This window comes from Lotus japonicus, chromosome 6, assembly GCF_012489685.1.
Source record: "Lotus japonicus ecotype B-129 chromosome 6, LjGifu_v1.2".
Lineage (NCBI taxonomy): Eukaryota > Viridiplantae > Streptophyta > Magnoliopsida > Fabales > Fabaceae > Lotus > Lotus japonicus.
This window is the reverse complement of record NC_080046.1, coordinates 39,177,580-39,199,591: the sequence shown is the minus strand read 5'-3', so window position 1 is coordinate 39,199,591 and position 22,012 is coordinate 39,177,580. Positions and strand designations below refer to the sequence as shown.

General features: G+C 36.3%; 2 protein-coding genes across 2 annotated transcripts; one reads left to right on the top strand and one right to left on the bottom strand.

Moving 5' to 3' along the window:
• Window positions 1-1,394: 1,394 nt before the first annotated feature.
• On the bottom strand, window positions 1,395-2,698 carry LOC130723622 (uncharacterized). The gene is made up of 2 exons (XM_057574730.1): window positions 2,340-2,698; window positions 1,395-1,683 (listed from the first exon to the last, which is right to left on the bottom strand). The coding sequence occupies exons 1-2, from the start codon at window positions 2,632-2,634 to the stop codon at window positions 1,499-1,501; spliced, it is 480 nt and encodes a 159-aa protein (XP_057430713.1). The 5' UTR covers window positions 2,635-2,698; the 3' UTR covers window positions 1,395-1,498.
• Window positions 2,699-13,214: 10,516 nt separating this feature from the next.
• On the top strand, window positions 13,215-15,084 carry LOC130725279 (uncharacterized). The gene is made up of 8 exons (XM_057576523.1): window positions 13,215-13,364; window positions 13,458-13,725; window positions 13,811-13,868; window positions 14,001-14,088; window positions 14,202-14,256; window positions 14,347-14,483; window positions 14,576-14,613; window positions 14,850-15,084. The coding sequence occupies exons 1-8, from the start codon at window positions 13,215-13,217 to the stop codon at window positions 15,082-15,084; spliced, it is 1,029 nt and encodes a 342-aa protein (XP_057432506.1).
• Window positions 15,085-22,012: the final 6,928 nt, after the last annotated feature.

Here is a 22,012-nt window from a genome sequence, read left to right as displayed (position 1 = left end):
ACTACAAAATAATATAAGTTGTGTTTTGTTTTGTAAAAAAGTCTATGCATCAAGTCAGGTTATGACGTGTGTTTGAGGCTACAACGGGTTTAGTTAAACCCGACGAGTTTAGGTATGAGAGTTTGGGTTTGAAAAAGACAAAACCCGACCTAACTTGTTGTCATGAGACATGTAGTTGCTTGAGACTAAATCATGAATTAGAAAAAATAAGCTAGAGACTATTTGAAATTGATTCAAAATTCTTACAAGAGTTTAGAGCTCAGTGATTGTGAATGTGATATTTCGCTTTAGTAGAGTGCAAGTCACAATGGCTGAGTTTTTAGGTTGTGATGTTTTCAGACAAAGAGTCTATTTGTATTAAAACAATCTCCAAACTAACAAACCACTCAATAAATCAGCCGTCATAATGGTTGATTGAAATAAAACGCTTGGAAATATTATTGTTGGGAATTTATTTGCAAACTCACTCATGTGTTATTCATATATTCCGGTTCCCATGTTTTTATTCAAGCATAATACATCGCCCCTTCTTGCGTTTCGTGAAAATTTATTTTGTAACCGGTAGCATTGCTCATTGGGAAATAGTATTTGGCTCAAAATAGATAATGTAAGCACTAGTGGAACTCGATCACCTCCTTAATTTGCATCACATAAGGCCGTGAGTTGGAAACTCTCATCATCACAAAAATTGAACCATGAGAAATTATGGATTTAAGATAGTGTAAAACAAACTTGATCATGTGATGAATTGATAATAAAGTGACATGAAACACATCATTCCATTCAGGAAAAAACAACACATCAATCATCGCCATTCGCCACATTTCCCCACCCCTTCAACATTAAATTTGACCCCCCTCCCTCATTTTTCTCCTCTCTTCTATTTGAAAACCATTTCAACTGAAGCTCAATAATATGCTGGCAAAGTTTGTGAAGTGCAATGGCATCATGGCTCTATTTCCTTCTTCGTGATTTGCAGATTCCACATAATGGTCATGTCCCTTTATAATGTGACAATCGGTCCGCTATTCATATAGCTTATAATTCTTCTTTTGATGAATTCGCGAAGCACATAGAACTCAATTGTCATATTTTACCGGCGAAGGTTTCTTCTGGCCTCATACATTTACCGCCGATTTCTGAAGTTAGTGTCCAAGCTGGGCAAGTATGATATACATACTCCAACTTGATGGAAGGTAATAGAGGATATGAATATGAATTCTGGTTTAGTCTGTTGTATTTAGTTAGAGTCAGTACTGTATTGGTTAGTTTTATGACTTGTGTATATAGTTTGTAACTCAATGTACTCAATAATGAATTCACTTTCATTCTTACAAAGAAGCTAATACGAGAAATTTTTATGGGAAAAGAAGTGATTTTGTAAGTACTATCAGTTGATCCAAACTCCAAAGATACTAATACTCCAATTCACAATAAAAATGATGTAGTCCAAAGTTTCACTTTATATATAGTGAGGTTCTTTTGCAGCAGATATGCCTTATGGACTAGGACCATCGATGGATGGCTTAATTACAGTGTAAAATAGAACATTGTAAAATATACTAAAGAAAAGCAGGCCACCAGCTAGGGATGCAAGAAAAGAATCCGAAATGTCTATCTTATCAGTGCCACTGCCACTGCCACTGCCACTGACTTGGTCTTCTGCAAGCTTCACATCCGAAACTGCAAAATTAAGGTTTAATGAAAAAGGTTCAGTTCAAGAACCATCACTATAATGAAACCTTTGAATGCTGTGATTGTTAACATAGGCATAGGCTTTATATTTATCAAATAGATTTTATACTTTTTATTCATGATCAACAAAATTAAAAATTATACACTCATCTGCAATATTTTCCGAAAAAAATTGATCAATATAATACAAGAAATTGAAACTCTAGGCGAAGCAATTAGAAATTACATAGATCTAAATGCCTTTCTAAAGACATGATTATAACATGGTTTATTCATGTAATCAGTTCCATAATGTTCCAGCACTATAACAGATAAATAAGATACATAACATAAACATGTGTATTCTACCCCTTTATATTAAATTCATGAAATTGAAAATCCTGCACCACCACATTCCATACATACCCCTAAAAGTTTCAATGAAGTACATTTTCACTTACTATTTGGACATAGCATAAGTGATTGAGGGTAATCAGAATTCAGATAAAAACCAGAAATACAAGTTACAGTAATGAAATTTGTATGCATACAAGTATACTAATAATCTCTCAGAATAAAAATGCACTGCAAGGATTAGTAATTTTAGCTATAAGTTGAGAATAAGTATAGAAAAAAAGAGACAGAGACAGAAACAGAGAGAGTACCCTTGACCCTGACTTTTGGGGAGGAGACTTGTTCATTGGAGAGAGACTGGATTTGTTGGTCAAGCTCTTTAAGGGATTCTCTAGCCTTATCTGGGTCTATCTCATATTGCTCTGAATCTTCCTTCGCTGCATGAACAATGCAGCAAGAAGAAAATGAAGAAGATGGGTTTATGATGATGACCCTGCTGTTCTTGAAAATGGCTTGATCACTGTGTACTAATTGTCTGGGAAGTGATGGAAACAATGGTGATGGTGGTTGCTTATAGAAGTAAAGAAGCTGCATGGAGAACAACATTCGAATCTGAGAAGGAATTTCACCTTCACTCTTCGCTCACCCAAATCTATAAAACAAAACATGAGCAAAGAAATTGAAGATAATGTTTTGTCCCTGTTAGGCTCAGCTTGACAGCGACACTCCTGATATTTAAATATCTGTAATATTTTTTATCCTTTTATCCTGAGAAACTAATTTATAGAGAAGGATGATAATCTATATCTGAACAATTTCAAGGGCACATTTCCCCGTGGGCCGATTGATATTATAATTTGGACATCAATCAATATTTTTCCTTACAATTGATAAAGTAAAAAATCTATTTAAGAAATAAATAAATATTTTTTTCCTTCAGGGGGAAGAGATGAGAAGGGAGGGTTGTGTGGAAGGATCCGTAAGGTCTATCAACTTAAATGAGAAACAATTTTAAAAAGTTAAAGTTCTTACACTAAAATGCACAACAGGACTAAAAAGTTAAAGTAAAACAATTATTCTTAAAACTTGTTGTAAAGAAACATGGAATTGGAAAATATACCATTTAGATCATTCCTTCATTTAGGATCTACCATACAATTACCATGTGAAAAATATCATCTTTTTTTTGTGGATCTAATGAAAAATATCACCTTAAAGTGACCATTGTTTCATTGTTTACATTGACCCAAACTATTCCTTTACAAAATAAGCAACAATTTCTTTCAGCAATTTTCAATTGTATCAATAAAAGTATACACTTCAACATAATAAAAGTATACACGTCAACATAAGTGCTATCTATTACATCGAATAACTGCAAGCTAGAACCTCCTTCAAGGCCCCAAGGAATCTGCTCATAGCCCCAATGAATTATGCAATGATGTTAGAAAAGAAAAACAATACTAGAAAAATGCTTCCCAAGTCAATTTAAGTTAAAATAACCTTTTAATTTATATTCTTTGGCCGAGGAGAATGAGGAGGAGCAGGAGAAGAAGGAGAATGTGGAGGACTTAGAGAACTTCCACCACCTAATTTTGGTGCTGGATCGATTGGTTGACTGTTATCAACCACAACAGCGTAGACCTTCATTACATGGGAGAAAAACCCTTATGTGAATAGTGGAAAAAATGCTTCCCCTTTGTAGTAGTTATAGATGCAGTTAGGAAGACTTAACAAACACAAATGCGATTATAATAAAGTGTTTGATACAAGTTAGAAGCAACAAGTTGCCCCACTTAGATGAAAAATGGACATAATCTCACTGATTATTGCATAACTAAACAAAGATAAATAACTGCTTCAAATTTTACAATCAGAACAACATAGTTGACACGCGCGCCCATTGTAACACATCCTGCAGATACTCTGGCCGAGGAGAATGAGGAGGTCCAGGAGAAGAAGAATATGGAGGACCTGGAGAAGTTCCACCACCTGGTGCAGATGGTGGATCAACCGGCCGACTGTAGTCAACCACAGCAAGGTCGTCGCCTGACTCCTCAACCCCTGAGGAGCTCAGGACCAGGATCAGAAGAAGACACATTTTCACCATTTCCATGCTCGGAAGAAGAAGAAGGAGAGAGATGGAGAGAGAGAGAGAGAGAGATTTAGAGGGGTGAGTTAATCAATATGTTAATTCGGTTTTTATAGTTGTTAATTCGGTAATTCCAATTCCAGTTGGTTCCAAATTCATTAACATCTTCTACTTGAGTGTGTTCTTGTTCTGTGTTCTTGTTTGGTTATTTAGCTAAAAATTAACGAAAGTAATTTTTAGCTTAATTACCTTATAAGAATTGACATTGTTCAATGAATTTTCCATTATAAAAAAAAAATAACTTAGCCGTATTTTGTACTTTATCATTTTTTCTGGTTTTTTTTTTCATTTTTTCTAGGTTGCTTTCTCTTTTCAATATGAGTTTTGTTATGTGAAATTAGATTCTGATCTGGATTTTGAGTTTTTGTGGAGGGGGAGGAGGCTGGGGATAGGGTATTCTTAATAGTGAAATGATTAACTTAAATTGACTTTGAGAATGTCAATATATCTATCTATTTACACTCATGCACGCACGCAGCATGCACACACACACACACACACACACACACACATATATTTATATATATAAGCAGTGTCCTACTTTTTGAAGTTTAGTCGTGTCAGGGTTTCGGTGTCGTGTTCTTGCAGATTCCCAAGCATCCCAATCTCTATGGGCAGAGGACCTTGCAAGCGATTATTATACAACATGGAAAACTTGAAGTCACATTAAAATATTGTTCATCGGAAAGAAGATCCAGGAAAGCAAGACAGTGAGCTAAAGAAAAGAAAAACAATACTAGAAAAATGCTTCCCAAGTCAATTTAAGTTAAAATATCCTTTTAATTTATATTCTTTGGCCGAGGAGAATGAGGAGGTGCAGGAGAAGAAGGAGAATGTGGAGGACCTGGAGAACTTCCACCACCTAATTTTGGTACTGGATCAACTGGTTGACTGTAATCAACCACAGCAACGTAGGCCTTCATTACATGGGAGAAAAACCCTTATGTGAATAGTGGAAAAAATGCTTCCCCTTTGTACTAGTTATAGATACAGTTAGGAAGACTTAACAAACACAAATGCGATTATAATAAAGTGTTTGATAGAAGTTAGAAGTAATAAGTTGCCCCACTTAGATGAAAAATGGACATAATCTCACTCATTATTGCATAACTAAAGAAAGATAAAGAACTGCTTCAAATTTTACAATCAGAACAACAGAGTTGACACGCGCGCCCATTGTAACACATCCTGCAGATACTCTGGCCGAGGAGAATGAGGAGGTCCAGGAGAAGAAGAATGTGGAGGTCCTGGAGAAGTTCCACCACCTGGTGCTGATGGTGGATCAACCGGCCGACTGTAGTCAACCACAGCACGGTCGTCGCCTGACTCCTCAACCCCTGAGGAGCTCAGGACCAGAATCAGAAGAAGACACATTTTCACCATTTCCATGCTCGGAAGAAGAAGAAGGAGAGAGATGGAGAGAGAGTGTGAGAGATTTAGAGGGGTGAGTTAATCAATATGTTAATTCCGTTTTTATAGTTGTTAATTCGGTAATTCCAATTCCAGTTGGTTCCAAATTCATTAACATCTTCTACTTGAGTGTGTTCTTGTTCTGTGTTCTTGTTCGGTTATTAAGCTAAAAATTAACGAGAGTAATTTTTAGCTTAATTACCTTATAAGAATTGACATTGTTCAATAAATTTCCATTATAAAAAAAATAACTTAGCCGTATTTTGTACTTTATCATTTTTTCTGGTTTGTTTTTTTTTTTCATTTTTTCTAGGTTTCTTTCTCTTTTCAATATGAGTTTTGTTATGTGAAATTAGATTCTGATCTGGATTTTGAGTTCTGGTGGAGGGGGAGGAGGCTGGGGATAGGGTATTCTTAATAGTGAAATGATTAACTTATATTGACTTTGAGAATGTCAATATATCTATCTATTTACACCCATGCACGCACGCACACACACACACACACATATTTATGTATATAAGCAGTGTCCTACTTTTTGAAGTTTAGTCGTGTCAGGGTGTCGGTGTCGTGTTCTTGCAGATTCCCAAGCATCCCAATCTCTATGGGCAGAGTACCTTGCAAGCGATTGTTATACAACATGGAAAACTTGAAGTCACATTTAAATATTGTTCATCGGAAAGAAGATCCAAGAAAGCAAGACAGTGAGCTAAAGAAAAGAAAAACAATACTAGAAAAATGCTTCCAAAGTCAATTTAAGTTAAAATAACCTTTTAATTTATATTCTTTGGCCGAGGAGAATGAGGAGGTGCAGGAGAAGAAGGAGAATGTGGAGGACCTGGAGAACTACCACCACCTAATTTTGGTACTGGATCAACTGGTTGACTGTAATCAACCACAGCAACGTAGGCCTTCATTACATGGGAGAAAAACCGTTATGTGAATAGTGGAAAAAATGCTTCCCCTTTGTAGTAGTTATAGATACAGTTAGGAAGACTTAACAAACACAAATGCAATTATAATAAAGTGTTTGATACAAGTTAGAAGCAATAAGTTGCCCCACTTAGATGAAAAATGGACATAATCTCACTCATTATTGCATAACTAAACAAAGATAAAGAACTGCTTCAAATTTTACAATCAGAACAACAGAGTTGACACGCGCGCCCATTGTAACACATCCTGCAGATACTCTGGCCGAGGAGAATGAGGAGGTCCAGGAGAAGAAGAATGTGGAGGTCCTGGAGAAGTTCCACCACCTGGTGATGATGGTGGATCAACCGGCCGACTGTAGTCAACCACAGCAAGGTCGTCGCCTGACTCCTCAACCCCTGAGGAGCTCAGGACCAGAATCAGAAGAAGACACATTTTCACCATTTCCATGCTCGGAAGAAGAAGAAGGAGAGAGATGGAGAGAGAGTGAGAGAGATTTAGAGGGGTGAGTTAATCAATATGTTAATTCCGTTTTTATAGTTGTTAATTCGGTAATTCCAATTCCAGTTGGTTCCAAATTCATTAACATCTTCTACTTGAGTGTGTTCTTGTTCTGTGTTCTTGTTCGGTTATTAAGCTAAAAATTAACGAGAGTAATTTTTAGCTTAATTACCTTATAAGAATTGACATTGTTCAATAAATTTCCATTATAAAAAAAATAACTTAGCCTTATTTTGTACTTTATCATTTTTTCTGGTTTGTTTTTTTTTTCATTTTTTCTAGGTTTCTTTCTCTTTTCAATATGAGTTTTGTTATGTGAAATTAGATTCTGATCTGGATTTTGAGTTCTGGTGGAGGGGGAGGAGGCTGGGGATAGGGTATTCTTAATAGTGAAATGATTAACTTATATTGACTTTGAGAATGTCAATATATCTATCTATTTACACCCATGCACGCACGCAGCACGCACACACACACACACACACACATATTTATGTATATAAGCAGTGTCCTACTTTTTGAAGTTTAGTCGTGTCAGGGTGTCGGTGTCGTGTTCTTGCAGATTCCCAAGCATCCCAATCTCTATGGGCAGAGTACCTTGCAAGCGATTGTTATACAACATGGAAAACTTGAAGTCACATTTAAATATTGTTCATCGGAAAGAAGATCCAGGAAAGCAAGACAGTGAGCTAAAGAAAAGAAAAACAATACTAGAAAAATGCTTCCAAAGTCAATTTAAGTTAAAATAACCTTTTAATTTATATTCTTTGGCCGAGGAGAATGAGGAGGTGCAGGAGAAGAAGGAGAATGTGGAGGACCTGGAGAACTACCACCACCTAATTTTGGTACTGGATCAACTGGTTGACTGTAATCAACCACAGCAACGTAGTCCTTCATTACATGGGAGAAAAACCCTTATGTGAATAGTGGAAAAAATGCTTCCCATTTGTAGTAGTTATAGATACAGTTAGGAAGACTTAACAAACACAAATGCGATTATAATAAAGTGTTTGATACAAGTTAGAAGCAATAAGTTGCCCCACTTAGATGAAAAATGGACATAATCTCACTCATTATTGCATAACTAAACAAAGATAAAGAACTGCTTCAAATTTTACAATCAGAACAACAGAGTTGACACGCGCGCCCATTGTAACACATCCTGCAGATACTCTGGCCGAGGAGAAGGAGGTCCATGAGAAGAAGAATGTGGAGGTCTTGGAGAAGTTCCACCACCTGGTGCTGATGGTGGATCAACCGGCCCACTGTAGTCAACCACATCAAGGTCCTCGCCTGACTCCTCAACCCCTGAGGAGCTCAGGACCAGGATCAGAAGAAGACACATTTTCACCATTTCCATGCTCGGAAGAAGAAGAAGGAGAGAGATGGAGAGAGAGAGAGAGAGAGAGATTTAGAGGGGTGAGTTAATCAATATGTTAATTCGGTTTTTATAGTTGTTAATTCGGTAATTCCAATTCCAGTTGGTTCAAAATTCATTAACATCTTCTACTTGAGTGTGTTCTTGTTCTGTGTTCTTGTTTGTTTATTAAGCTAAAAATTAACGAGAGTAATTTTTAGCTTAATTACCTTATAAGAATTGACATTGTTCAATGAATTTTCCATTATAAAAAAAAATAACTTAGCCGTATTTTGTACTTTATCATTTTTTCTGGTTTTTTTTTTCATTTTTTCTAAGTTGCTTTCTCTTTTCAATATGAGTTTTGTTATGTGAAATTAGATTCTGATCTGGATTTTGAGTTCTGGTGGAGTGGGAGGAGGCTGGGGATAGGGTATTCTTAATAGTGAAATGATTAACTTATATTGACTTTGAGAATGTCAATATATCTATCTATTTACACCCATGCACGCACGCAGCACGCACACACACACACATATTTATGTATATAAGTAGTGTCCTACTTTTTGAAGTTTAGTCGTGTCAGGGTTTCGGTGTCGTGTTCTTGCAGATTCCCAAGCATCCCAATCTCTATGGGCAGAGGACCTTGCAAGCGATTGTTATACAACATGGAAAACTTGAAGTCACATTAAAATATTGTTCATCGGAAAGAAGATCCAGGAAAGCAAGACAGTGAGCTAAAGAAAAGAAAAACAATACTAGGAAAATGCTTCCCAATTCAATTTAAGTTAAAATTTCCTTTTAATTTATATTCTTTGGCCGAGGAGAATGAGGAGGTGCAGGAGAAGAAGGAGAATGTGGAGGACCTGAAGAACTTCCACCACCTAATTTTGGTACTGGATCAACTGGTTGACTGTAATCAACCACTGCAACGTAGGCCTTCATTACATGGGAGAAAAACCGTTATGTGAATAGTGGAAAAAATGCTTCCCCTTTGTAGTAGTTATAGATACAGTTAGGAAGACTTAACAAATACAAATGCAATTATAATAAAGTGTTTGATACAAGTTAGAAGCAATAAGTTGCCCCACTTAGATGAAAAATGGACATAATCTCACTCATTATTGCATAACTAAACAAAGATAAAGAACTGCTTCAAATTTTACAATCAGAACAACAGAGTTGACACGCGCGCCCATTGTAACACATCCTGCAGATACTCTGGCCGAGGAGAAGGAGGTCCAGGAGAAGAAGAATGTGGAGGTCTTGGAGAAGTTCCACCACCTGGTGCTGATGGTGGATCAACCGGCCCACTGTAGTCAACCACATCAAGGTCCTCGCCTGACTCCTCAACCCCTGAGGAGCTCAGGACCAGGATCAGAAAAAGACACATTTACACCATTTTCATGCTCGGAAGAAGAAGAAGGAGAGAGATGGAGAGAGAGTGAGAGAGATTTAGAGGGGTGAGTTAATCAATATGTTAATTCAGTTTTTATAGTTGTTAATTCAGTAATTCCAATTCCAGTTGGTTCCAAATTCATTAACATCTTCTACTTGAGTGTGTTCTTGTTCGGTTATTAAGTTAAAAATTAACGAGAGTAATTTTTAGCTTAATTACCTTATAAGAATTGACATTGTTCAATAAATTTTCCATTATAAAAAAAAAATAACTTAGCCGTATTTTGTACTTTATCATTTTTTCTGGTTTGTTTTTTTTTTCATTTTTTCTAGGTTGCTTTCTATTTTCAATATGAGTTTTGTTATGTGAAATTAGATTCTGATCTGGATTTTGAGTTCTGGTGGAGGGGGAGGAGGCTGGGGATAGGGTATTCTTAATAGTGAAATGATTAACTTATATTGACTTTGAGAATGTCAATATATCTATCTATTTACACCCATGCACGCACGCAGCACGCACACACACACACACATATTTATGTATATAAGCATTGTCCTACTTTTTGAAGTTTAGTTGTGTCAGGGTGTCGGTGTCGTGTTCTTGCAGATTCCCAAGCATCCCAATGTCTCTAGGCAGAGGACCTTGCAAGAGATTGTTATACAAATTCTGGGTTTATGAAGATGAAGATGATGATGTTCTATGATGAGCAAGATGCTGACAATGATAGTAATAAATAGTAATAATAATATGAAATATAATATTTTAAATGTAAAAAAATATGAAAATTAATCTATATACTTTATAAAATAAAATCCTTATCATAGTCAACTATATATACTCCCTTAAGCTGACCCTCTCCTCCATCATTCCAGATATTTTCCAGCACTTGATATCTTTGAAATAAACCTCTGTTCTCATGGCTGCCAAAATTGAAGATCTTGCCAAAATCGATGCCTCCAAAGAGAAATGGACTATTGTTGTAAAAGTGAATCGTTTATGGCTAAGTCCGAGCTAATACGGTTCGAAGCTTCCATTTTCAATGGACATGGTTCTTATGGATGACAAGGTATAGCATTTTTTTTAAATTCTCACATTGTTTTAATATCAATTTTTAATGGTTGGTAAATCTCTTATTTTTTTACTTTTTAATTTCAGGATTGTAAGATTCATGCTTCAGTTAGGAAGACTCTGATTTATCGATTTCAGTCTTTGCCAAGGGAATGGCGCGTATATCAGATTTCATTCTTTGATGTTGGTGATAGATAACTCATTTTGGAGCAATGTTGATTTTTCATGTATACAAGGTTTGATAGATAAACAATTTTTCGGTAAATTCTATTTTGAATTTTATATCTCTATCATTGTTTGTACTCAAATCTAATTAGCGAATCATGTATCTCTCAGGTTCTCGGATTCAAATTGTTCTGCAGCACAAGTTATTAGCCCGCTTCAAGACTCTGGAAAAAAATCCACCCTTGAAGATGATTTTTTGAAACAGACCAATGAGAAAACCATTAAGCAACTCAAAGATCTTGCTGAAGTATATGCTTTACTTTCCAGGTCAAACCATTTCATATCTCTACCATTTTTAAAAAAATGAAGAAAAAAAAATTCGAAATCAATCTAAACAACTAATTAGGTTTTGACTTAAAAGTTAAAGCCTAATTCGTATTTATGCAAAAGAATATTATTTTTAAAGAATATCAGATAAGGAATATTCACACTTTTTTTATAAAAAAAAATCAAAGTTTAAGTAATCAAATAGTTTCATCTATTATGAGTTTAATTCAATCAACCATAATTAATATTCTCTTTTTTCTTTATATTTAAAAATAAATTATGGAAGATCTAAACAATTAATTAGGTTTTGACTTGAAATTTAAAACCTAATTCATATTTATGAAAAAAAAGCATTTTTCAATGAATATTAAACAAAGGAATATTCAAACAGTTTTTTAAAAAAAATTACAAGTTTAGCTAATCAAATGGTTCCACCTATTATGGGCTTAAATCAATCAACCAAAATTGATTTTCCATTTTTATAAATTATGCAAGATCTGCATAATTAATTAGGTTTTGACTCAAATTTTAAAACATAATTCCTATTTAATGAAAAAGAATTGTTTTAATGAATTACAACTAAGAAAAATTCAAGCAATTTTTTTAAAAAATTCCAAGTTTAAGTAATCAAATGGTTGCATCTATTATGAGCTTAAATCAATCAAGCATAAATAATATTCCCTTCCTTTTTTTTAATTAAAAATAAATTATGCAAGATCTAAACGGTTAATTATGTTTTGACTCAAAATTTAAAAGCTAATTCGTATTTATGGAAAAAAATATTTTCTTAATGAATATTATATAAGGAATATTCAAACATCTTTTAAAAAAATTCCAAGTTTAAGTAATTAAATGGTTCCATCTATTATAGGCTTAAATCAATCAACCATAATTAATCTTCTGTTTTTTTTCTTTATTTAAAGATAAATTATGCAAGATCTGCTCTTATTGGGATCAACCTGTATACAATGTTACCTTTAATTATCTTTACAACAAATTAGGAAAAGTCAAGTTTTTCTAATCCTATTTTTGTGAAGGAATTCACGTTTTTTTGGTATATGAGGAAATGTTTATTCGAGTAAAATCTAAATAATTAATTAGCAGTTAACTCAAATTTTAAAACCTAAATCGTATTTAAAAAAGTATTTTTTAAATGAATATTCGAGAAGAATTATTCAATCATTTTTTTAAATCCAATTTTGAATTACCTTTTTTTTAATTAATGAAAGATAAATTATGCAGGATCTGCTCTACTTTTGATCAACCAGTATTCAATGTTACCTTTTTTTTCCTTTACAACAAATTAGGAGAAGGAAAAGATATTTCAATTCTATTTTTGGGAGGAAATCCGCTTTTTAATGGTTAAAAATATGATTAAAATTCGAATAAAAATTTAAATAATAATTGTGAACAGTTTTATTTTGTATTCAAAATAAGGTGGAACATCGTAACCCAATATTGATATATTCACATTACCTTATTTATTTATTTATTTATCATTCTTTCCTCTACATACATTTTAAATTTCTTTTCCTTTGACGTATTTATTACTTTCTACGTTCTTCAAAAAACTTCCTTCACCACGCCTAAGTTTGAAGATTACCTATGGATGAACTACAAGCATTAGTATTCATACTGTATTTTCCAATACAAAACGCTGATTTCCTGTTAATATGAAAACGCTGATTTCACGCACAGGGTATTAAATGAGGAAAACGTTGACTGCTGCTTTTATTACTGATCAATCATCGGGAAAAAAATCAGCGAGCGAACCCTAATTTCAGACAATATATACCCCCTTATGTGACATTTCTCCTCCATCATTCCCATCATTTTCCATCATTCTTCCATATTTCAAATTAACCTCCATTCTGATGGCTTCAAGAATCGACGATCTGGCCAAAGTGGATGCCTCCAAAGAAACCTGGACAATTGTTGCGAAAGTCAATCATCTATGGCTAAGTCCGAGCTTATATGGCTCAAAGCTACCCTTTTCAATGGACATGATACTTATGGAAGACAAGGTATACCATTTTTATTTTGGATTCAAACTTTTTTGATGTAATTTTTCCAATGCATTCATAAATGGCTTAGTTTGTTTATTTTTAAAATTTCAGGGCTGCAAAATTCATGCTACCGTTAGGAAGACTTTGATTTATAGATTTCAGTCTTTGCTAGCTGAAGGAAAAGTATACCAGATTTCCTACTTTGGTGTTGGCGAAAGCGGTTGTGATTTTCGCCCAACCGAGCATCCATTCAAGATCAACTTTGATATTCAGACTTCTGTACGACTGCTACCTAACAAGGCTATCAACATAACATCGTACTCTTTCGTTCCACTTGCTGACATAATGTATAAGGAACTTGATACATCATTCCTTATCGGTATGTACTCTTCTGTAGGATCTTGATTTTTTCAAAAATAGTTATTAATTTTTCTTACATTTTTTTTTTGACTTTTTTTCACCAGATGTAATTGGAATTCTCACGGGAGCAAGCAAGTGGAGAACAAGAGTTCGAAAAGGATGGTACTAAACAGAAGAGGATAACAATAGAACTTGACCAAGATGGGTACACCTCATGTTCTTTGCTTATTCAAATTATCGATCCTAATTTTATGAATACGAAAATTAATTGAGTTAACTATCTTTTGGGATTAGGGTTTGGGTTGAATGTGCTTTTTTCGGGAAATATGTTTCTGAAGTCATTGGTTATCTTTCGTCTGTTGATGCAACCAATGCTATCGTGGTTGTACAGTGTTGTAAGATCAAGTCATTTAAAGGTATTAATTAATTTTGAATTAGGTTACTAAGATTGAAATTGTTTTAACGTGTATTATTTTTAATTTTTTTTTTTTACAGGTAAGACTAGCGTCTAAAATGTTTATGGTGCTACTAGGGTTCTTTTTTTTTACAGGTAAGACTAGCATCACAAAAATTGTTTATTTATTTTAACAATTTTTTTAATAGAGTTATTTGAATTAATCATGAGTAATTCTAATCCTAGGTTTTTGGAGTCAAATGATCCTACAGCACAAATTATTAGTCCGCTTCAAGACTCTGCAAAAAAAAATATCCCTTGAAGAAGATTTTCTGAAAAAGAGTGATGGGAAAATCATCGAGCAACTCAAAGATCTTGCTGAAGTATATTGTTCACTTCATAATTCCACAATATTAATTAAAATCGTCCTAATAACATATATTACAGTTATTGATTATTACATTTTTTTTTTCAGAAATCATTTTGTGTTGAACAACATGATGAAATCAAACAGTATTACGATTGCAGATAATTTTCATTTCATAAATGTGCATTGTATTAAATTATTAAGTTTTATACTTTAATTTTAATTTTACCAATAAATATTAGGAAATTTCAATTTCATAGTTTTGGAAGATTTTTATGATAATATTTAGTTTGGCCTTCTTCATGGTGTGTTTTAAACTAGAAATAATAAGAGTTGAAGATTTGAATCATTATATTTTTATATTCTCAAAATCAAAATGTAGGTACCTTACTCCATGTGAAGCCGCATGGAGAACATTCAAATATGATATTCATAACATATGGCCTCCAGTGTTGCGATTAGGATTTCATCTTCCAAACCAACAAAGTGTTTTATTCAAGGAAAATGACGATTTAGAAGTTGTGATGGAAAGATCAACTAATAAGGGCACTCAATTCTTGGCTTGGATGGACGCCAACAAGAAGTACCAGGAGGGGAGAAATCTCACATATGCCTAATTTCCTTCTGAGTTTGTTTACAACAAAAAAGCAACAAAATGGGTTCCTAGGAAAAAAGGCTTTTCTCTTGGTCGGTTGCAATTTATTGCTCCAGGAATGGGAGAAAATTACTATATGCGTGTTTTACTAACTAGGCAAAAAGGTTGTGACAATTTTAAAAGCATAAGAACTGTTAAGGGTGTGGTTTATCCCACTTTCAATGATGCATGCGAAGCAATGGAATTGTTGGAGGATGACCGCGAGTATGTTTATGGAATTTCAATTTCAAGTGAACTTGGATCTGGAACTCAACTAAGGAAACTTTTTTCTAGAATGCTGATGACAAACTTGATTTCTAGGCCACAAGAAGTTTAGAGGAAGTCTTGGTCTCTTTTATGTGATGGAATTTTATATGACAGAAGGAAAACTCTCAACATTCCAGGTACTCAATTGTTTTTAATTTACTAGCGTCACTGCTTAATGTTTACATTTACGATTCTTCTATTTCTTTTAAAACAATCAAAATTCATTATATCATGCTTCAGTAAATTAATACTAATACACGCATAGCTCATATTCCATAATTAAAAAGTTAACTAAATTTCATATTTATCAATGAATGAAACCATTAATTTACAACCCACAAATGCATTTGTTTAAACATAATAAAACCACTTAACAATCTTTACCAATTTGTCTTCGTAATGAAATTAAAATTAACTATTATGTTTGTGCTTTCATTCAGATCTGCATATAGATGATGAAGAATTAAAAAACCTATGTTTGATAGAGATTGAAAAAATTCTTCAAGGAAATGGAAGGTCACTGAAAGAATTTCCATGTTTGCCATATCCTAAATTTACTGAAGCGTATAATTTTGAAAATAGATTCGTTGCAGATGAGTTGAATTACAATAAAGATGCGATGCTTAGGATACATGAAGAATTGGTTTGTTGCCTTACTTCAGAGCAAGAGGGAGTTTATAAAAATGTTTTGAATGTTGTATTATCTGATAATGGGGGATTCTTTTTCTTATATGGTTTTGGAGGAACTGGAAAAACATATGTTTGGAACACCTTATCTGTTCCTTTGCGTTCAAGGGGCCTTATTGTGTTAAATGTCGCATCCAGCAGGATAGCATCCATGTTGTTACCCGGAGGTAAAACTGCTCATTCCAGGTTCTCTATTCCTATTTCAATAAATGAGATATCAACCTGTAATCTTCGTCAAGGTTCACCAAAAGATGAATTATTGAAAAAAGCAAGCCTAATTATTTGGGAAGAGGCACCTATGTTGAACAAACATTGCTTTGAAGCTTTGGACAGATCTCTAAATGACATTATGAAGACTAGATCTATTTATGGTTATGACATTCCATTCAGAGGGAAAGTTGTGGTACTAGGAGGTGACTTTAGACAAATACTCCCAGTTATTTCCAAAGGAAGCCGTTCGGAGATTGTGGGTTCTGCTATCAATTCTTCATATCTATGGAAGCATTGCAAGGTAATGAAGTTGACTGTTAATATGAGATTGCAAAATGCTAACTCATCTTCTTCATCAGCAGAAATAAAAGAGTTTGCTGATTGATTGCTTCAAGTGGGAGACGGAACAGTTACAACCATTGATGAAGCCGAATCACTCATTGAGATTCCTCCAGATCTTCTTATTGAACCGTGTAAGGATCCCTTACTTGAAATAGTAAATTTTTCATATCCGAAACTTTTGTTTAATTTGGAAAATAATTCATTCTTCCAAGAAAGAGCAATCCTTGCACCAACACTTGAAAGTGTAGAGGAAATCAACAACTTTATGTTAGCTATGATTCCTGGCAGTGGCGGATCCAGGACCCCGAGGTCAGGGGGTTCAAATTTTTCAAATGAACATATCGATAAAAATATAATTAAAAACAACTTTAATCACATCAACACACATTTCACTCAAATGTAGCACATATTTGGTATTTCAAGTCAGTGCATAAATTGTCAAGTTTTCATAGTACTATAATGTGGTATTTCAAGTCATTAACCAAATGCAATATTTCAACAACAATTTTGTTATGATAAACCAAAGTGTTATTAATAATAGAAAGTAGAGTACAATGGGTATTCCAACCCTTGGTACAAATTTAAAATGAAAAGAGAATATAATCTAAGGCCCTACACTAACAGAGTATAGGCCTTTAGAAAAACAGAACAAAACAATTCAAATTCTAACCCATTAGCCAGGGCAAATAATCACAGGCAACTAGTGAAGAAGACCTCCCACCATGTCCCTCCTTTTAAACCACCAAGCAAGGGACCCAAGGCCAAAAACAGAAGGAAAACACGCACCAATCTACTAAACTCTATCTAGTAGAATTTTCCAGCCAGCGATAGCACATTTGAGGGTGCTTTGAGTGACCATAATTTATGATAAAGTCTATGTGGTGGTTCCCTCATATCTCCTTGTAAAACTGTGTAAGCTGAGCTCACTGTAAACATTCTCGCTTCCTCCTTTGTCCAGACCCATGAGTCTCTTATGCCTTATGTGGGACTGAAATTTGACAATTGGGTTCTTAGAGCCTCCACTACTTTTGTTATAAACTTATAATTCTTTACTTCTTTTTCCCTGTATTTTCATGTTCTTTTATTCATGTAGATCAAGAAGGCAGCCACGAGATAATCACTTCAACTAACTAAAGTTCACTCTAATACAAAAACCAATAATCACTTCAACTAACTAAAGCTAAGTGATTGTATGTTTTATACATTTCCTATAGAGCGAAATAAACAGAAAACTACTAGTTCAGGGGGGGTAATTGGGAGAAAAGAATCTAACCACCCAACTCAGTGAGAAAACTGATCTGCGTACATATGATGAAATTTAATGAATAAGAATGGTCTTCTATTGCATTCAACTTGCATCACATTTATCAATTCACTTGAAACATGTAAAAGCTGGTCCTGGACCTTTGTTATGGCTATATGTTGAACTGATGCATTTTGCTCTAAAAAAAAACTAAAGCTAAACTAACTCAATCAATTTTTCATCCCCTCAAGTTGAAGGGGTGAAATACTGAAATATATCAAATTATCAATCAATCATGGCCATGGGTTTTCAGAATTTCAGTTTTCACAAAAAATTAGAGCTTCAATCAATCATGGCCATGGGTTTTCAGAATTTCAGTTATCAATCAATCATGGCCATGGCCATATATCAAATTATCTACCAATAATCACTTCAATTTAGGGAGATCAAGTTTCACACAACAAGAATTAGGGAAAAAAATAGACACCTTACCTTACCCAGTAACCCTCTGATTGTGGAAGAGAAAGGAGAAGCAGAGCTAAGAGATACGGAGATAGAGAAGCAGAGTCGCAGAGGCGCGGTCGGCGGCTGGACTGGTGGTGGCGTGGCGTGGTGGTGGCCGGTAGTGCGTCGTGCGTGTGTGCTTGATGACCAGACCGTCAGACCTAGGGTAGTGAGTGTGCGAGAGAAAGTGGGTGAGGGCGTGAGGCTAAGAGAGTCTGTGTGAGAGAGATGAGTAACTGGGGTCTATGGGTGCAAATTAAATTTCTCAGGGGGTTCAAAAAAAAAACTATACAAGGGGGTACAGTAGAATTTTTTGTTTTCAGGGGGTTCATCTGAACCCCCTCACTCTGCTGTGGGTCCGCCCCTGATTCCTGGTGAGGAAACATAGTGTTCCGTACTAGGGAGTTCTGACGTCGGAAACTGACAGAAAGTAAACCCTAGCAGAGTGCTAAAAATATCACAAAAGGAATATTCTCATTAAATGTTTGAAAGGTACTTTTTACAAGGGGTTGACCTCTCCTTTTATAGAGGGAATGATCATAACATGGACTGTCACTGTACTTGGGCCTGACAACCAGGGCCCAAGCCTCTATACATATAAGACAAAACTAAAGGAATCTTCCAGCTGGCGCGTGGACCCATCCAGAAGACGGGCGGGCTTCAACATTGTTCCATAACCCCGCCATGGCTGCTTTCGTTCATCTAAATGCTCGATTTGGGCGGTAATAAGGGGTACTTATATCCCGCCCAGTCCACATGCCCCCAAGACATGAGGCTTAAGTAAGTTGAGTCGAAATGTCTTTATACGTTGCTTCGTCGCCTACCTTTATCATTTACTTCGTTCTTCTGATAATTGTGTCGCCGTTCTTTCATTTGTGTAGGTGTCCCGCCCAGTCCACATGCCCCCCAAGACATGAGACTTAGGTTCCTTGAGTCGAGACGTCTTTACAGTATATCGCCATTCTTTGTAGTCATGGGTCTTTCGTCACATTCTTGCTTATGAATTCTCGCCATTTTCATGCTCCTTTATATGTCGCCATTTTTATTTTTGTCGATATCTCGCCGTTATCACACCTGTCAAACACGTCTTTTCAACTGACGCACGTATCCTTCTTTTCCGGGATTTTGCTATCATTTGCCATAAATGCAGTTGTGCGTCTCGAGGAGTTACGTCTTTTCGTTTCATACCTTTTCAAATTTCAAACCCACGATCCCACGATCCTTCGCAGTCTTTCCCACTCATTCTCTCTCTTCCTTTTTCTTCTATAAATACCCTTTTTACCTTTCACTTTTCACTTTTCTGAAAACCTTTGCTCTGAAAACTTTGTCTTCGCAGCTTTCCCTCTCTTCTTTGTTCTCCGATGAACCTTGCTCACTCCGGCCGTCGTCATTGCGCGGTGCTCCCCCATCGCCGACGTTCTCTTTACTCAATCCTCCGCTTCTTCCTCCGGTGAGTCCTTCCCCTTTCTCTTTTCTTGACACTGTGTCTTCTTCTTTCTTTGCGTTTGGACCTGTTCATCTTCTTTTTTATTTTTATGAAATTACCCAGCATGTCGACACAAAATTTAAGCATTTCCTCCTTAGAGCTCACTTCCCCTTCTACGGAGGGGGAAGTTTCTGCCCCCACCGTTATCGAAATACAATCCTCGCCCTCCACTCACGAGGATTCCGGTCCCGCCGGCTCCGTTGATTCTATTCTCTCCTCTAATGGAGATTTGTCTTCACCCGAATGGCGTTCCAATGCGCATTTAGTTGAAGATAAGTGTCTTTGGCGCTCCATCTGGGGTAGCCTTGGGAGCATCAGTTCACTTCGAATATCTTCTCAAGGGTTTACAAAGATAAATCCCGCCACCTCAAATAACGAAGATCACCTGTTAAATGTTCTTCCATGTGGCGAGGACGATTGCGTTCTTTTTCGCAAGGAACCCACTGATGAATCGCCCGATTTCTTTTTTGTTTATGGTTATTTTTTCTTGGATTTGAATATCAAACTCCCTTTCTCGCCCTTCATATGCCACGTTCTTACCTTTTTGAACGTGGCGCCTTGTCAACTCCAGCCCAACGCTTGGGGTTTCATACGCTGCTTTGAAATTCTCTGTGAACATTTGAGTTGCACTCCCACCTATCCCTTGTTTTTCCTTTTTTATAAGACAGTCACCACAAAACCTACATCTGTCAAGTGGGTTCCCCTTTTGGCTCGCAAGAACATGAGCCGATTCACCGCCCTTAAAAGCCATTACAAAGTGTGGCAGAAAAAATATTTCAAAGTCATGGAGTCGCCTGAAATGAATAACTTGTTTCGAGATTCCAATAACCACCCTCTCTTCCCCTTTTACTGGACAAAAAACCCTCGCCGAAAAATATCCGTTTCATACGACGCCTTGGATGAATCCGAGCAAGCCATCGCCGATTACCTCCGCACATTACCAGTAATCTCTGGTCATGACTTGATTGAAGCGTCGAAATCCGGCACTTTAAATCAATTTTTTAGTAAGTTTATAATTTTTGCACAACTTGTTTTTCTTTTTGTTTATTTACCTCGCCTAATTGATGTTTTCCATGCAGCCACGATGGGAAAAAGCAAGGTTGATGCCAACCCCATCAAGATGAAGGAATACCTCGCCCAGTCTGCTGCGGCGGCGAAGAAAAGGGTCGCCGAGACTGAGCAAAAGAAAAAGAATGAAGGTACTTCGGGCTCTGATAACGTCAGGGACCCAAAGCGCCAAAAAACTTCGAGCGCTGCTGGTGTTAAACCTCTTCACCAATCAACTCTTGATCCAAAAGGTCGTCCGACTGAGAAAAAGAAGGGGCATGACAATGTCCCGCCACATCAACCGGATTCAGGCGCACTGATCAACCGCCCTTCAACTCCATTCATCCAAGCTGGCCCTAGCTCAGCTATTGGTGGCGAGGCTCTTCCCCCTTTGCTGAACCTATCTGATCCTCGCTTCAACGGATTGGATTTTATGAATCGTACCTTTGACAACCGGATTCACAAGGATGTTTCCGGTCAAGGCCCTCCCAACATTGCTTCTGTGGCGATCCATCATGCGCTCTCTGCCGCCAGTACTGTGGCGGGAATGGCTCAGTGCGTGAAGGAGTTGATAGCAACCAAGAACCGTTATGAAAAGAAGGCGGCTGACTATAAGACTGCCTATGAGCAAGCAAAAGCCGATGCTGAGACCGCAAACAAAAACCTGAAGGCTGCTGAGGAGAGGTGTGCTAAGTTAACTGATGACTTGGCGGCTTCTGACTTGCTTCTTCAAAAGACCAAATCTCTGAAAGAAACTATCAACGACAAACACACTGCTGTTCAGGCCAAGTGCCAAAAACTGGAAAAGAAGTACGAACGCCTAAATGCTTCCATCCTGGGGTGTGCTTCTCTCCAGTTTGCTCAAGGCTTTCTGGCGGCCAAAGAGCAGATTAGTGTGGTTGAGTCGGGCTTTGATCTTTCCCGTATTGGGTGGCTGAAGGAGATCAAGGATGGTCAAGTAGTTGGTGATGATGACATTAGCCTCGACCTCCTTCCCCAATTCGATGATGAAAGTGAGCCTGAAGAAGATGGCGAGGATGGGAATGAGCAGCACAAGAATGAGGATCACGAGAAGGAAGACCCTCAAGCTGGGACAAGCCAGGGCAACAACGCCAACAATGAGAA

Coding starts and splice junctions, on each gene's coding strand:
- LOC130725279 (XM_057576523.1), top strand. CDS start 13,215: ATGGCTTCAAGAATCGACGATCTGGCCAAAGTGGATGCCTCCAAAGAA. Junction 14,257..14,346: donor AGGGTTCTTTTTTTTTACAG/GTAAGACTAGCA, acceptor TTCTAATCCTAG/GTTTTTGGAGTCAAATGATC. Junction 14,484..14,575: donor AACTCAAAGATCTTGCTGAA/GTATATTGTTCA, acceptor TTTTTTTTTCAG/AAATCATTTTGTGTTGAACA.
- LOC130723622 (XM_057574730.1), bottom strand. CDS start 2,634: ATGTTGTTCTCCATGCAGCTTCTTTACTTCTATAAGCAACCACCATCA. Junction 1,684..2,339: donor CCCAAAAGTCAGGGTCAAGG/GTACTCTCTCTG, acceptor TTAATTTTGCAG/TTTCGGATGTGAAGCTTGCA.